Source organism: Lolium rigidum, chromosome 3 (assembly GCF_022539505.1).
Source record: "Lolium rigidum isolate FL_2022 chromosome 3, APGP_CSIRO_Lrig_0.1, whole genome shotgun sequence".
In the NCBI taxonomy this organism is placed as follows: Eukaryota; Viridiplantae; Streptophyta; class Magnoliopsida; order Poales; family Poaceae; genus Lolium; species Lolium rigidum.
The window spans coordinates 396,834,888-396,852,065 of record NC_061510.1 but is presented as its reverse complement, the minus strand read 5'-3'; the positions used below and the strand labels follow the sequence as shown (position 1 = coordinate 396,852,065).

The 17,178-nt window shown below is 41.3% G+C and overlaps 1 protein-coding gene across 2 annotated transcripts in view; it reads left to right on the top strand.

Annotated features, from left to right (window-relative positions):
- Window positions 1-15,968, top strand: part of LOC124704575 (vacuolar protein sorting-associated protein 35B-like) — a 16,868-nt gene extending 900 nt beyond the window's left edge. The window contains exons 1-22 of one of the 2 annotated variants that reach the window (XM_047236849.1): window positions 7,758-7,871; window positions 7,982-8,078; window positions 8,167-8,293; window positions 9,639-9,824; window positions 10,570-10,657; window positions 10,895-10,951; window positions 11,035-11,124; window positions 11,204-11,326; window positions 12,140-12,214; window positions 12,347-12,406; window positions 12,528-12,644; window positions 12,788-13,027; window positions 13,107-13,172; window positions 13,316-13,405; window positions 13,524-13,613; window positions 13,819-13,908; window positions 14,242-14,310; window positions 14,379-14,459; window positions 14,614-14,721; window positions 14,831-14,934; window positions 15,161-15,274; window positions 15,360-15,968. In XM_047236849.1, the coding sequence (XP_047092805.1) occupies window positions 7,773-7,871; window positions 7,982-8,078; window positions 8,167-8,293; window positions 9,639-9,824; window positions 10,570-10,657; window positions 10,895-10,951; window positions 11,035-11,124; window positions 11,204-11,326; window positions 12,140-12,214; window positions 12,347-12,406; window positions 12,528-12,644; window positions 12,788-13,027; window positions 13,107-13,172; window positions 13,316-13,405; window positions 13,524-13,613; window positions 13,819-13,908; window positions 14,242-14,310; window positions 14,379-14,459; window positions 14,614-14,721; window positions 14,831-14,934; window positions 15,161-15,274; window positions 15,360-15,573 (2,385 nt within the window). In that variant the 5' untranslated portion in view covers window positions 7,758-7,772 and the 3' untranslated portion in view covers window positions 15,574-15,968. Of the gene's footprint in view, window positions 1-7,757; window positions 7,872-7,981; window positions 8,079-8,166; window positions 8,294-9,638; window positions 9,825-10,569; window positions 10,658-10,894; window positions 10,952-11,034; window positions 11,125-11,203; window positions 11,327-12,139; window positions 12,215-12,346; window positions 12,407-12,527; window positions 12,645-12,787; window positions 13,028-13,106; window positions 13,173-13,315; window positions 13,406-13,523; window positions 13,614-13,818; window positions 13,909-14,241; window positions 14,311-14,378; window positions 14,460-14,613; window positions 14,722-14,830; window positions 14,935-15,160; window positions 15,275-15,359 lie in introns of those variants that run through there. The other variant, XM_047236850.1, reaches the window with a different exon arrangement.
- Window positions 15,969-17,178: the final 1,210 nt, after the last annotated feature.

Genomic DNA, 17,178 nt, shown 5'->3' with positions numbered 1-17,178 from the left:
GACAAAACAAAGTCAAGTCAGACTTGTAGCCACATATGTTTGTTTAGAAGAGCAAGTATAATAAGGATGAGTCAACATGCTATAAGCCTTAAAAATCATTAAAATCTGATGTAGAAGAGAGAGAAGAGGGGAGCGAGCGCTTCAGCTGGCGCTCGGCGCTAGCACATAGAACGAGGAAAAGCACCTTGCATACAACCTAGGTCCAGTAGTATGCATGCGTTGAGAATTAATTTTTTATTAGAGCCCACCTAGCAGCCAATCTAACAGCTAGCCTATTATATGGGTGGGCTTTATGTTGACTCTATGTGACATGGCATTCCTCTACAGCCGGCAGTCCGTCTCTTATTAAACATGCTCTAAAAGAAGCACTTTTGGTGAAGTTTAGTTATTTGGCATTCTTTTCTCTTTATTACAAAATCTCCAACAAAAAAACATAGTTCAAAACAACAACTTTGTGGAATAACAGAGCCATATGTATCACCAAAGCAATCCGCTAGCATCAAAGAATGTGCCCATAAATACATATATTTATATTTTAGTTTACTTTATTTAGACATAAATCAAAAATTTCTTCTACATATATTCATACAAAAGTGAGCTCCATGGGTGGCATCTTTAGAACACAAGGTTCAAATACAAAAATAGAAAATATGGTCCATATTTGACAACCATTTTTCTCATTCAAGAAATATAAGTAATGAGAGATGTGAGGTGCACATGAAACATATAGAAATCATGAAAATCTTTGGTTGATATGCAAACAAAAGTCAAGCATGTTTACGATTACGTGTATGTGCATGAATATTTTACATAACTTCACGCCTTTGTAGCTGAATATAGACGCCTCTTTCCCCCCCACGTGGATAAAAGTAAGTAAACAGGAATTAATTCTAACTCCCACATGATAAAAAAAAGTAAAAGGTCTCGCGAAGAAAATAATCCTATTTGACCACTATACATTGCTAGCATCAAGAAATAGAATAATCGCGAATTCCGGGTAACTGGCCAAGCTGCTAAAGTAGCTAAAGTAGTGATAAATCCTGTCAATAAAATAGATCCTAATGAAAACACGTGATCACTTGAATTGGTCATATTATAACTAAATACAATCTCTTATGCTGTTATGCACATACAACTTTCACAGTTTTTGGGTTCCTTCTCTCGAAATTAATTACAACAAGCTATGGAAATCTAAGGTGCAGCCAAAGTGCAAATTTTTCATGTGGTTATGGCTCAGGCAACGCATTCTCACGGATGATATGCTTCAGCTCAGGGGAATTGATCATGGGGAATGTTGTACCCTGTGTGAGCAGGAACAGGAGACGGCTGTACATCTAATAATTGACTGCCCTTTCTCCCGGGTTCTTTGGCACTTGTTGGCTCAATGGACGGGCGCTTCTAGCCTACAGATTCATAGACACCAGTTCTCCTCGCCGGCGGAGTGGTGGCATTTTTATGTCTAGGAACCTAGCCAAAGATGAGCTTATGGTTGCTATTTATGGGACTTGGAACATTTGGAAAGAGAGAGGCAGGAGGGTCTTTCAAAACACGTCTAGCAATGAGCACCAACTTATGGAGATGATTAAGATAATCTGCTGCTGGTAGGCTCATATCTGCAGGAGAAATTAAGAGAGAGAGCGAGCTAGGCATGGAGCCTAAACTTGGCGATCTAGACTTATTCTTTCTCCTTAATTGAATGAGTAGAACACCTGCTGTTTTACCTAAAAAAAAATCAACCTCGCAAGTTCTAGGCATCTCTAGAACACAAAGTTCAAAGACAACAATATAAAATATGGTCCATATTTGACAACCATTCATTCGAGAAATATATGTAAAGAGAGATATGAGGTGCACATGAAACATATAGAAAAACTATTGCTTCAAATCTTACTCAATAAGAGAATACGAAAGTTTGATGAGGTGCTTCCAAGGAGCTCTCCCAAGACTACTTTTTTTTTGAACCGCTCTCCCAAGACTACTTGTTAGTGAGGCAAGGTTCCACTCAGCCCACCTCGGTTCGAGCCTCCTCACCTTTACGAAAAAACTAAGGGGTTTCTGCCTCCTCAACCTAGTATTTTTTAAATACATAACTACGAAAAATGGACTACATAAGTGTCAACATTACACTTTGTTAAAAAGTCATCCAACGCCTAAATATGGAGATCATAATCAACACCAGGAGAGAGAAACATTTGTACGAGCTATAACCTCTTGCTAGGAGTCTTACAAAACAAACTAAACCGTATATGCGGGCTCAAGATGATTTATAGTTGTACTATAGTTTTTTTTTTTTTTTTGCGAGTGTAAAATATATTAATTAAGGCACAAGAGTACAATCCTTACTACAGAGTTCATGAATTTCTACTGGACCCGAACAAAGCCATAAGTTTGTCATAGCTTCAACTCGGCCTTTGTTAGCAAGAACATGGCTCACCAAGTTCTGTTCTCGCTTAATATGCTCGATCTTAAACTCCGAGACACCTTGAAGAAGGTGCTTTATTTCCCTGAGGATGAACATTGAGGCTGAACGATCCTCCATCTCACACCCGATCATGGCCACCGCCTCCGTGCAATCCATCTCTATCACAAGTGACAGGCCATTCCGTAGCTGGACCAGCAGCAATACCCTCCATACATGCAGACTAGTTCCGATTCTAAAGGGGACGAACAGCATTCGTGGACCGGCATGCCGAGAAAATAATTTCACCGTTGTCATCACGAAGGATCATACCAGCTCCACCTCGTCCTTGATTCAGCATCAAAGGACCCATCGACATTGAGCTTTACCCAGCCCGAGGGTGGCCGAGTCCACCGTTGCCGACGCCTTTCTTCTACTATCCTCCCTTTTCCCTTTCTCCATCCATGTGTAACCCGATCCACCGGTGTCTTGCCCTTAATGCAGTCCGCCCGTGGGAAGTACTTGATCTCGCACAATGGAGTCGAGGTAGCCGCAAAGGAAACGGCATGAAACTTCCACAGTGGCGCCGGTTTGAAATGGGTAACTTCATTTCGAACATGCCGATTCTCCGCAGTAGCATGAGAATTCTAGCACACTCCATCTCCGTCTTCTCGCCTAGCAACCCAGGAGCCAATCCGCCCCCGAGTTGACGATGCTAGCGAGGTCGGTAGCCTCCATGTATCCTCCATTGCTCTCCAAAGGGATATCGCCATAGGGCATCTCGCAAAAGGCGTGGAAGTTGTCCTCTCGTTCAACACCACACAGCATACGTACATTAGAAATCTCCAGTGTTTCGTTTATATTTGTTATCCCATGTTGAAAGTGTATTAGTGGCCAATTTCCAGTGCGAATATGCGTACCTTTTGGGGGCAGGGCACCCCCAAATTGCCTTCCGTGATAGCACGATGGCCATCCGGTGCCCTCGCTCGTGGCGCCTATTAAAGGCCGTTGGCATTCCTCCATCGCCAACCAAGACGCACTTCGAACCGTGAAGACGCCATTCTTTGTCGGCGCCCATGCAAGCACATCATCAAGTTGTCGCGGGGAAGGCCGGATCTTGATTATTTCATTAACGTCCATTTGCAAGAACCATTGCCTGAGCAGTGTCTATGTCCTGTGCGCCATGCTCATTTAGCAATTCGAAACCCTCCGAATGCGGCACTCTCCCCGTTGGGTTACGAGCCTATACGAGTGCGGTCTTGGGATCCAAGGATCCCTCCACACCCTAACTCGATGTCCATTGCCGATTCTCCACACAAGACCTTTTTTAAGAAGATCAAGACCATAAGTAATAGCTTGCCAAGTCGACGAGGCATTGCCTGTAAAAACAAGGTGTCTTGGAGCCGTCCATTTGGATAATACTTCGCCTTCAAAACTCTCGCACATAAACTATCGTGGTTAGATAGAAGACGCCATGCTTGCCTAGCGAGAAGAGCTTGGTTGAATTTTCGAAAATCGCGGAAGCCCAGCCCACCACAAGCTTTGGGTTTGGTAATCCGATCCCATGCCATCCAGATGAGTTTTCCTTTTCCCCTCACTTGAACCCCACCAAGCAATTTCTAACCATTCTCGATAGATCATCACAAACCGACATCGGGAGCTTAAACACGCCCATTATATACGCAGTATAGCCTGGGCAATGGCCTTGATTAACATCTCCTTCCCCGCCGATGACGGTATCCATCACCCCAAGTCATAATTCTTTTGGTAAGCTTTTCTTGTAAATTCTGAAATTTACCTTTGTGCATACGTCCTTCAGTGTAGGGAGCCCAAGGTATTTCTCTTGCATCCCATCCGCTTGCACATGTAGCACATTTTTTACTTGCTCCCGAACTTGAACTGGACATTTCTCACTAAAAGAGATTGAGCATTTAGCTCTATTGATCAACTGCCCCGTCGCTTCAGCATATGTATCAATTGTTTGATGTATTCTCAACGCTTGCTCTTGGGTAGCTTTGAAAAATAAAATGGTATCATCGGCAAAAAGCAAGTGAGATACCCCTGGAGCTCTTGGACATACTCTTACAGGTATAATTTCTTGATTCTGCACCCCATGCCTCAACAAAGCAGAAAGTCCATCAGCCACAAAGAGGAACAAGAAAGGGGACAAAGGATCACCTTGCCGAAGCCCACGCGACGGTGCGAACGAATCCAAGAGAGCTCCATTCAATTTTACGGAATACCTCACCGTGGTGACACAAGTCATTATCCACTTCACCCATCGGTGAGCAAAGCCCAACTTTTCCATCATTCGCTTCAAGAAATCCCAATCCACTCTATCGTACGCCTTCGACAAGTCCAACTCGTAGGCACAAAAATTGTTAGTTGAATTCTTCTCATTTTGAATATAATGCAAACACTCAAAGGCCAAAAGTGCATTATCTGTAATAAGTCTCCCAGGCACAAATGCGCTTTGTTCCTCTGAAATTATGTCTCCCAAAATAGGTCGAAGACGATTAACGAGACACTTGGATACAATCTTGTAAATCACATTACAGAGACTAATGGGGCGATAGTCAGACAACTTCTTTGGGTTATCTACCTTGGGAATCAGAACCAGCGCTGTATCATTTACTCCGCTTGGCATAATTCCAGTGGAGAAGAAACGTTTGACTGCCACCATCACTTCTGCTTGCAAGGTGCCCCAGTTCCTCTGAAAAAACCTAGATGGAAAACCATCCGGTCCTGGTGCCTTTAGGGGCCCTATCTGAAACAATGCATACAACCTAGGTCCAGTAGTATGCATGCGTTGAGAATTAATTTTTTATTAGAGCCCACCTAGCAGCCAATCTAACAGCTAGCCTATTATATGGGTGGGCTTTATGTTGACTCTATGTGACATGACATTCCTCTACAGCCGGCAGTCCGTCTCTTATTAAACATGCTCTAAAAGAAGCACTTTTGGTGAAGTTTAGTTATTTGGCATTCTTTTCTCTTTATTACAAAATCTCCAACAAAAAAACATAGTTCAAAACAACAACTTTGTGGAATAACAGGCCATATGTATCACCAAAGCAATCCGCTAGCATCAAAGAATGTGCCCATAAATACATATATTTATATTTTAGTTTACTTTATTTAGACATAAATCAAAAATTTCTTCTACATATATTCATACAAAAGTGAGCTCCATGGGTGGCATCTTTAGAACACAAGGTTCAAATACAAAAATAGAAAATATGGTCCATATTTGACAACCATTTTTCTCATTCAAGAAATATAAGTAATGAGAGATGTGAGGTGCACATGAAACATATAGAAATCATGAAAATCTTTGGTTGATATGCAAACAAAAGTCAAGCATGTTTACGATTACGTGTATGTGCATGAATATTTTACATAACTTCACGCCTTTGTAGCTGAATATAGACGCCTCTTTCCCCCCCACGTGGATAAAAGTAAGTAAACAGGAATTAATTCTAACTCCCACATGATAAAAAAGTAAAAGGTCTCGCGAAGAAAATAATCCTATTTGACCACTATACATTGCTAGCATCAAGAAATAGAATAATCGCGAATTCCGGTAATCGGCCAAGCCGCTAAAGTAGCTAAAGTAGTGATAAATCCTGTCAATAAAATAGATCCTAATGAAAACACGTGATCACTTGAATTGGTCATATTATAACTAAATACAATCTCTTATGCTGTTATGCACATACAACTTTCACAGTTTTTGGGTTCCTTCTCTGAAATTAATTACAACAAGCTATGGAAATCTAAGGTGCAGCCAAAGTGCAAATTTTTCATGTGGTTATGGCTCAGGCAACGCATTCTCACGGATGATATGCTTCAGCTCAGGGGAATTGATCATGGGGAATGTTGTACCCTGTGTGAGCAGGAACAGGAGACGGCTGTACATCTAATAATTGACTGCCCTTTCTCCCGGGTTCTTTGGCACTTGTTGGCTCAATGGACGGGCGCTTCTAGCCTACAGATTCATAGACACCAGTTCTCCTCGCCGGCGGAGTGGTGGCATTTTTATGTCTAGGAACCTAGCCAAAGATGAGCTTATGGTTGCTATTTATGGGACTTGGAACATTTGGAAAGAGAGAGGCAGGAGGGTCTTTCAAAACACGTCTAGCAATGAGCACCAACTTATGGAGATGATTAAAGATAATCTGCTCGTCGGTAGGCTCATATCTCGCAGGAGAAATTAAGAGAGAGAGCGAGCTAGGCATGGAGCCTAAACTTGGCGATCTAGACTTATTCTTTCTCCTTAATTGAATGAGTAGAACACCTGCTGTTTTACCTAAAAAAAAATCAACCTCGCAAGTTCTAGGCATCTCTAGAACACAAAGTTCAAAGACAACAATATAAAATATGGTCCATATTTGACAACCATTCATTCGAGAAATATATGTAAAGAGAGATATGAGGTGCACATGAAACATATAGAAAAACTATTGCTTCAAATCTTACTCAATAAGAGAATACGAAAGTTTGATGAGGTGCTTCCAAGGAGCTCTCCCAAGACTACTTTTTTTTGAACCGCTCTCCCAAGACTACTTGTTAGTGAGGCAAGGTTCCACTCATCCCACCTCGGTTCGAGCCTCCTCACCTTTACGAAAAAACTAAGGGGTTTCTGCCTCCTCAACCTAGTATTTTTTAAATACATAACTACGAAAAATGGACTACATAAGTGTCAACATTACACTTTGTTAAAAAGTCATCCAACGCCTAAATATGGAGATCATAATCAACACCAGGAGAGAGAAACATTTGTACGAGCTATAACCTCTTGCTAGGAGTCTTACAAAACAAACTAAACCGTATATGCGGGCTCAAGATGATTTATAGTTGTACTATAGTTGTGTACAACAAATCATAAATGAAAACCCTACAATTTCTTTTATAGAAACATTTCATACCATACCCACTAGTTTGACATGAAGTCCGTAGAGATGAAATTTCAAAAAAAAAGAAGTCCGTAGAGATGAAGATCACTAACTGTATCCACTATAATAATCCACACAGAGAAAGAGGGTATAGTAATTTCGAGGAAATTACATGGTAGCCCACCTGTCAGTCAGATCTATTTCATCGGTAAGTCAGCCCCTGCCAGACCAGCTGGTCAACCACATCCATCCGGTTCCGATCGGAACCATTCGGGATCCCGAGCGAAATACTCTAGCAAAAAACTGAACATAAAAAAACACGCGAAGAACACAGACAGCCGCACCCAGCCAAACCCGAGGGGGCAGAGCCACGCGCGACGAGATCTCCGACTCCGACCCCGACCCGAGCCGCCGCCGACGAGGACGAAGGCCGCCGGCCAGATCCGCCCCCGGAGCCCGCCACGACGGCGTCCGCGAGGATGCTGCCCGACGGCGGCGGCGGCGACGACGAGGAGCGCTGGCTCGCCGAGGGCATCGCCGGCGTCCAGCAGAACGCCTTCTACATGCACCGCGCCCTCGTAAGCCCCTCCTCCCCTTCCCCCCAGCCGCGGGACCCTAGCCCCCGCCCTCAATTGGTCCGTCCGGCTGTGCCTAGCTTACCTGCTTCGATCGGCGATTTGGGATGCAGGACTCGAACAACCTCAAGGACGCGCTCAAGTACTCGGCGCAGATGCTCTCCGAGCTGCGCACCTCGCGCCTCTCCCCGCACAAGTACTACGAGCTCTGTGAGTGTTTTGGGTTCTTCGACTGTCCCGAATTGCGGAAGTGGGTTCGGCTGGGGTTTGATGGGGGATTTGCTTGTTGGGTTTGCAGACATGAGGGCGTTTGATGAGATGCGCAAGCTGGAGATGTTCTTCAGGGAGGAGACCCGGAGGGGCAGTTGCTCCGTCGTTGATCTCTACGAGCTTGTGCAGCATGCTGGCAACGTACTGCCCAGACTGTAAGGCTCATATCCCCCTTTTGCAGGGATTGTTTTTTTTAGTTCAGTTTTACTTGCTTGTAAGAGAATGACAGTCTTTGACTAGACTAGTTTGAATGTAGTGCATACTTTCTGAGACATTGAAATGAAATCGACTTATTGCATCCACAGTTTTTGAACTAGTAAAAAAGGGCATGGTGTGCCAATCTATCTATTCCTCACTGTGTTGTAGTTTGATAACTACCAAGTAGGCAATTAATTAACTGTGTTCTTCGGTGGATGCCCAATTAACATCCCGCCATGTCTCAGGATAGTTCCCAATAGTGCAAAATATACATGATTGACACTTAAGCCATTTCTTCCCATGCAATTAGTAAGATATGATACTGTACTGTCATCTGGGGAACACCATCAGTTAGAACTTACTGTACTGATTTCTATGAGTATCAACTCAACTGCACATGCAAATATCATTGGAAAAATAAATTACAACCAATATCATACTTGGAGTTTGGTTGTAAAGCACTCATTTGTTTTAAACGTGTCTCAGTTCTAACCCAACCAAGGAAACCTATTTCTTTATCTCATCTCAGTTTCTTACAGAGAATATGGAATCATTTTGTGACAACAGGATCTCCTCAATGACACTCCTGTCGCAGAGAATAAACTTATTTCTCCATAAATCATGAATTGACCTAGGTATAGTATCATCTTTATGGAACTTACAGAATGCACAACCTTAGGGTTGTCTAGCTTTTAATCAAACGTGCTGCCTCTTTCAGCTTTGAGACCTAATTAATTTGAGTTCAGTTCCGCATAACTCATAATGTGTTACTCTCAAGAATATTCCAGTTGGTTGACATTGTCTTACTTTTAAACTTGGAAAAGTCTGCAAAATGTTAAATCCTCTCTGATGTTCAAGCCTTGCATTACAGAACTTGACCCACTGAAAACACTTGTTGAATTTCTCTGTAAATTCATGTAATTTTAATTACAGTCAGAGTATTCACTGTCAGTCTGTCATCAAAGTCAGGTTAAGTTTGTCACTCGATACTTGTCTAGATGTTGGCCTAAACCTCAACCATTTATGTATTTACATTTGCTTATTATTTTATTTTTATTGTACTTGTTTGTTAACATTGTATCGATAAGATGGTGCATTCATCCTCATGTCTGAGTCCTGATTTATGCGAAAGTCCTGCTGCTTGCTGTCACCCATATTCTATGTTTTACTTTAACCAACCTATATAGTATTCATATATATGGATATGAGGTCAGCTGTTTATCATGCCATATGTGTAATACTGTAATTTGTTACAATTTTAGAATCTAAATATTATCTGATTTTATGTTGTTCATGTGCTAGCTATCTGCTCTGCACAGTAGGATCTGTGTACATTAAATCAAAGGAGGCTCCTGCTAAAGATGTTCTGAAAGACCTTGTTGAAATGTGTCGAGGCATTCAGCATCCTCTCCGTGGACTTTTCCTTAGAAGTTACCTATCTCAGATAAGCAGAGACAAGCTGCCTGATATTGGTTCTGAGTATGAAGGGTACTGTACATCATTCCAATCTGTTTTAAACCCCAGTTTTTTTTTCTTCAATAATAATGCTTGTATATCAATGGTGAGATTTTCCTTATAAATAATAATAACTTCAGGATACTAAGAGTTAGCTTATTCTTCTGAAAGACCTAGTACTGAAACTGAAACAAAGTAATCTTTCATGTACTCCCTCTGGTTCATACTAATTGACTCAACTTTGTGTAGATACAAATGTATCTACTCAACAAATGCGTCTAGATACAAAGTTGAGTCAATCGGAGGAAGTAAATATATATTATCATGGTTTGCAACAATGAGGTGTAACTGACAATCCTGTAAATCTTATAAACAGGGTGCAGTAGTACTAGTGTTACTAGTTCCTTTTCTTTTTATTTTGTACCACTCCTGCATTGTTCTAGTGACTTGGGTCCTGGGACTTGCTATTCATTATTTGCTGTTACTTTGTCACCAGCCCTGCTCTGTCATGGGCTCATGCAGAATTTTACCAATACTATTGTGCATTCCAAGTCCTAACTATTTCCAGTGAGACTATTTGATTTTGGATCATGCAGAAACGATCTGTAGATAGTTTAGTTCATTATATCTGGGCTATTGTCATGGGCTCATGCAGAAACGGTCTATTGTCATGGGCTCATGCAGAATATTGACAGTGATTTGTCACGACAATGTAGTGTATGCCATTTTGAGATTTATGCATTTTCCCCTAATATTCCATAGTCTTTTCATTATGCAGGGATGCTGACAGCATTAATGATGCAGTTGAATTTGTTCTTCAGAACTTCATCGAAATGAACAAACTCTGGGTCCGGATGCAGCATCAGGTTTGCTTCAGGATTTTAACTTGGGAGCTGAACTTTCCCCATTTTCTCTTCTTTCGTGTCGTGTATTTAACACTGCATCTATATCATCTCTCATATTTTGCTCAAATAAAGATCATCTATCACACATGCTGTCATTCTGAAACTTAGTTTTTGATATTTACAAAACTTAGTGATTGTAAGACATTGACCTGGTTAGATGACCCTGAGCTGAAACCAACTGATGACCCTGGCCTGCAGGGACCTGTTCGGGAGAAGGACAAGCGGGGGAAGGAAAGAAACGAACTGCGTGATCTGGTAACTTGATTAGCATCTACCTATTGTCAGTTGACTGTTATTGGAGCCATTCTAGCAACACAAGTTTTTGTGAACTTTTCCAGGTAGGCAAAAACCTTCACGTTCTAAGCCAAATTGAGGGTGTTGACCTTGAGATGTACAAAGAAACCGTTCTTCCAAGGATATCAGAACAGGTTTGAGTAGATTTATTGTTGTAAAATGATTTTATACCTCCATGATCTAGTGGAAATTGAAGCTGGCATATTTTGGCAGGTTGTTAATTGTAAGGATGATCTCGCACAGTTCTACCTGATGGACTGCATAATCCAAGTATTTCCAGATGAATACCATTTACAGACATTGGAAACATTGCTGAGTGCATTTCCCCAGCTACAGGTTTGCAACTTTGCTGTTATATGCATAGAGTTGTCATAAGAGAAGTCATCCAATGACACCAGTGATGATTATAATGTGACATAGTCAATTCTGACATCCAATGCCACGAGTCAGTGATGATTATAACGTGATCCTCATGCCTTTGAAATTCTGTTTTTTTAAGACTAAATATGATTTTTTTCTGTGCTTCACAACTAACAATAAATTACATTTATGTTACAATCAAGGGCTTAACTAAATAAATTCAGGTGTGCTTTAGATTAGATCTTCACATTATGTATAATCTATGATATTACCTTAGTATGGATCTTGAGGGCGAACTAAACTACTTTTTTTTTTTCCAACCGGGACTTCACTCCCCTTTCCATTACTTATCATAACGGAAATACAATGTTCAGTCAAAAGCAACAGGAAAGAAAAGAGCAGATACAGAAGACCCACAAGTTTAAACACAACGTGACAGGAAAACCCGCTGCTTGCTCATCGGCGTCGAAGAACAAACTATGGGGCAAAAAACCTGTCCTAAACTACTACACTCAACAAGGAGTCCACAAAACTAAACTACTGTAGTGTATTGTTTTTTCATGGTAATGTAATTAGAGAGGAACACAGACTTTAGTGTAGTCTTTACTTGTGTAGCTTAAGATCTGCCATGATTTATAAGTTTAGTGTACTGTTAACATGACAACATACAATGTAAATACAATGAAGTGCAGGGTATGAGTACTTAATCTTGATCGATTTGAATAATTGATGTGCAGTTTCTGTTTTATTGTACTATGGATGCAAGTCATCACGGAAGTTATTTTGCAGCCAAATGTGGATATCAAAACGGTGCTATCTCAGCTCATGGACAGATTGTCAAACTATGCCGCCACAAGTCCTGAAGTAAGCATCCCCTAGATCACTTCACTTCATCACATGTTTTTTTTCCGTACGACCCAAAAAGATAGGGCTGGGTTCCACTATCCGTTTCATCACCTGTCATTTGTACATTTCTTACATTAGTGAATTGTGCAGGTACTACCAGAGTTTTTGCAAGTTGAAGCATTTGCAAAGTTCAGCAATGCCATTGGAAAGGTAAACAGTTCAGTTGCCGCTATTTTTTTTCTTGAACCTTCTATTTCTTGTTGAAATTGCTTGCTGGTTTCTGCTGCAGTACTGGTTAGACTGAAATAACTGAGTTATGGTTTACTGGCAGGTGATAGAAGCTCAAGTTGACATGCCGGTTGTTGGAGCAGTAACTTTATATGTGTCACTCCTCACATTTACTCTCCGTGTGCATCCAGACCGGCTCGATTATGTTGACCAAGTGTTGGTATGTTGTTGACAAAGATATTTGTTATAGAGTTTATCTTACTGCCTTATTCAGTAATCCTAAAAAATCATTCTAGATCCATAGTTGATGTAGATATGTGTTTGGATGTCGTAGCTCATGTTATTATGTTTAATGATGGACAGGGTGCATGCGTCAAGAAACTTTCAGGCAAGGCAAAACTTGAAGATAGCAGAGCAACGAAGCAAATTGTCGCACTTCTTAGCGCTCCCCTGGAGAAGTATAGTAATATTGTTACTGCCTTGGAGCTTTCGAACTATCCCCGGGTTATGGATTATCTAGATAATGCTACAACCAAAGTGATGGCCCTGGTAATAATTCAAAGCATAATGAAGAACACAACTTGCATATCTACTTCTGACAAGGTAATGTTTCACGTTATACTGTTGTTCAATCAGTTACTATGGAACATACCCATGAGATTTACGCCTCTATTTCTTGCAGATTGAGGCTCTTTTTGATTTAATTAAGGGCCTTATAAAAGATATGGATGGGGCTCAAGATGATGAGGTAATATCATACACTTCATTCTACAACTTCCTTCAACTGTTTGTTAATCTTCTTTGTGTTCCTTTCTGATCAGTGCAACAATATTATTGTTTCTCATCAAGTTTATCCCCATTGTTAACATGTTAACCCTTTTTTTGCATTAGCTTGATGAGGAGGATTTCAAGGAGGAACAGAATTCTGTAGCGCGCCTTATTCACATGTTGCACAATGATGACCATGAAGAGATGCTGAAGGTACATTACTACATTTGTTATTACACTGGAGTTGATGAGAGCTCGCAAATTGTTGCAGTATCCATTACACTGTCCCCCTTCTTTAGTCTCGGTGGTGACATACCTGCCAATCTTTCAGATATTATGTACTGTTCAGAAGCATATACTTCAGGGAGGTCCCAAGCGTCTACCTTTCACTGTGCCTTCATTGGTATTCTCTGCTCTCAAGGTTTGTGTACTGAGGACTTTCACATTCAATGATGCATTTGTGGAATTATTAGTATAGTTGAGAAGGCTGTAAGAAATTATTAGTATAGTTGAGAAGGCTGCTTTCTAGTAGACATGATGATATGGTCTAGGTGCTATATTCCGCTTTAGTTTACCAATTATACAGATGAGGAATCCAACCCGTGTATATATTTTCTTGCCTGCAGTTGGTCAGACGATTACAAGGTCAAGATGGAGATGTCACTGGGGAGGAAGTTCCAGCTACTCCTAAGAAAATATTTCAGATCTTGCATCAGGTTTTTCTATCTTCCACGTACACTTTAACTTTCTGAATTTCGCTCTTGGAGGAGTAGTTTTGTCAATTGCATTTTGATGTGTATATATTTATTTTCTTATGCTTGTTAATTGCCAGATTCAAGAAATTACACACTTCTATGTGCATTATGTTAAACTGTTAGCAAGCTATGCTTAATATTTAGTATATATCTTATCTTTGATATAGAAAGTAAAACTATTTGATGTTGGCATCCTCCAGCACAAGAGCTCGAATTGTTGAGGCTGTATAGGCTTGTGCATCTCTATATTCTTGTGCACAGTCATCCATGATGTTGTCATTTTTCATTTTTCAGACTATCGAAGCACTCTCATGTGTTCCTTGTCCAGAACTTTCTCTCCGACTATATCTACAATGCGCAGAGGTATTGTCGGAACAAATGATTTGACTCTTTACATTGGTTCCTATTATGTGACTGCATTTCATATGCAGGCTGCCAATGATTGTGATTTGGAACCGGTTGCTTATGAGTTCTTCACACAAGCATTCATCTTATATGAAGAAGAAATCGCGGTATGACCCCCACACGCCTCTCTCTTATGCTCTTCCTTTATACCTTCCCTGGACCATATCATAAATGTCATTTGCTATGCATGCATTGGGACATTTGAGTGCTTTAACACTTACGTGCTATCTTTTCCTTGTAATGGCTGCATGCCATGAGCAGGATTCTAAGGCTCAAATTACTGCACTTCACCTAATTATTGGAACCCTTCAGCGGATGGGTATATTTGGGGTTGAAAATAGAGACACCCTCACTCATAAGACAACAGGGGTAACACTTTCTTGCTTTGTTGTTGCACTTCTGAATTCTGTTATTACCCAAATCTATCTATTCATCTACCCTTTATTTATTGTAAATGACATCACCTCTGTTTGTGCAGTACTCAGCAAAACTTCTAAAGAAGCCTGATCAATGCCGAGCAGTCTATGCATGCTCACATCTTTTCTGGACCGATGACCAAGATGGAATAATGGATGGTGAAAGGTGAACTTACTGATATACTCATTTATTTTTGGTATTATTTTGCACATAAAAGGGTAGGAAATATCCCTTCCTAATGATAATGAAAGAAAAATCTCCACGCCTCTAGTTTATGTTTTTACATCAACTACAGGCAGTTTGTAGGCAATAACTTTGGGCCTGCTGTTTAATTATATATCTAAAATATGTATGGATCTCTCATTTTGGCCTGACGTAAATTTTGTTACAGGGTCCTCCTTTGTTTAAAGCGTGCCTTGAGAATTGCAAATGCTGCTCAACAAATGGCCAACGTATCAAAGGGAAGCAGCGGATCTGTCACTCTATTTATTGAAATATTGAACAAGTAAATTCGAGACTTATACTTGATTTCTTTTCTGGAGCTTATATAATTGCTGCTATTGTAGTCCTCATACTTTTATCAATTTCAGGTATCTGTACTTCTTTGAAAAAGGAATTCCACAGATCACAAACACTGTAATCCAAGATCTGATTGAGCTGATTAGGACAGAGAAGCAAAATGACAGCCAGACATCTGATCCGTCTGCAGATGCCTTCTTTGCAAGCACTCTAAGATATATCGAATTCCAAAAGCAGAAAGGTGGAAGCATAGGAGAAAAGTACGAACAAATAAAAGCTGCTTGATTGTTCATAACTCAAGACGAGTACAACATTGCAACAAGGTTTTTTTATGGTTTTGTCGAGAGAGAAAGTTGAATCATAGTTTGGGGATGTTCAGTAGAACACAAGCTAAGCTGCCTCTGACCAAAAAATATTTGTGGTTTCTGAATTTCACGCTCAACATGGTGCCCGCTCACCATTTGGCAACATGTTTGGGTTAGTCAGGTGGCAATAAGCTGTACTCTGTGGGAAGCTCAGGTCTGTACAGGATACTTGTGTACCTGAGTGCCATTGTTGTATATTCGTTTTTCATAGTTATTTTGCAAAGTGCTTGAATTTTAGGGGACTCGAGTAGATATTTATATTTATCAGACTGATTTTGATTAATTTATAGCAATGAAGGCTTTCAGTTTGAACTATGTTTATCAATTGTGAAACATTCACATATTACCAGATCTTTTGTTCTTCCTTTCACACTGGATCCTTCCTCATATCGGTATTGTGCTTAATCCACATTGGAGTATCACTTGTGAATTGTGATACTGAGCTATGCTTCCAGGTAGTGTACTGTGTTGCATATACTTTAAAAGCAATGCCCATCAGCTTAGAGGTGAAATAAAACAGATCGGTGGATTGCCAAGGGTTAACCAACCAAATGTCTTTTTTTTTTGGACTAGCCGTACCTGGAAGTGTATAAATCTTTTGTCAGAAGTATTTTCTCAACTCTTAGTGGTTGTTTGGATCCAGAGTTTTAGCCAGGAGTTTTACCAAACCACGTTTTAGGAAGATTTTTAGTAAAACGAGTTTTGCTCAGAATTCTGTTAGGAGCAAGTCGAGGGAAAGCTTTGTTTGGCTACTCTCTCTTTTTCTTCTCCCTTCGATGAGAGACTCCCTGCGCTGCTACGTGTCTCCCAGATTGAGCAACTTTTCTCTGATTCTCAACCAATTGTCTGTCGAGCTCGACATATCTCTCGCTCATGCATCACCGGATATATGTGGTGGACTCGTTTCACCATCGCCGGGCGCCACCAAGCTCGTAGTGTACTTCACGCCTGGCTGTCTCCAGCGACGAGTGATCCACCACGACGAAGGACGCGAGAGGGCCAGCGCCACGGATGGGGCGGTGCGGCATCTTTCCAATGGTGGTGGATTAAGCCGATGACTAGCCATGGCTCGGGCCCCGGCAGAAGACCGTACCAGCTCCTGGCGACAACCTGCAGGACCAGGAGGTCTACAGCAAAATCTGCCCACGCCGCGGGCGTGTGTGGCAGCACACAGGCACCCGGATCAGGAGTCAGCCGAGCTCGAGGCCTCGAGGGGCATGTACGAGGAAGCGGTGTGGTCTCTGCCGGCGGGATCCCCGTCGAACATCAGCCGAAGTTGCAGAAGGAGACGACCTGGCCGCCGCACAGTTGCCGCCCAAGGCCCTGCTCGAGTTTTGCTTATCGCGTTTTCACAAAAACGACTAATAGTGGTTTTTCCCAACACGCACTTTCCTGAGTTTGTGGAAACTCAGTTTTGTTAATTTGCGTTTTAGTTGCCGCAGTCAAACAGGATTTTCGGTCGCTAGACGGGTTAGCCCAGGTTACGGAAAACTAGTTCGGCCAAAGTCCAATATCCAAACAAGGC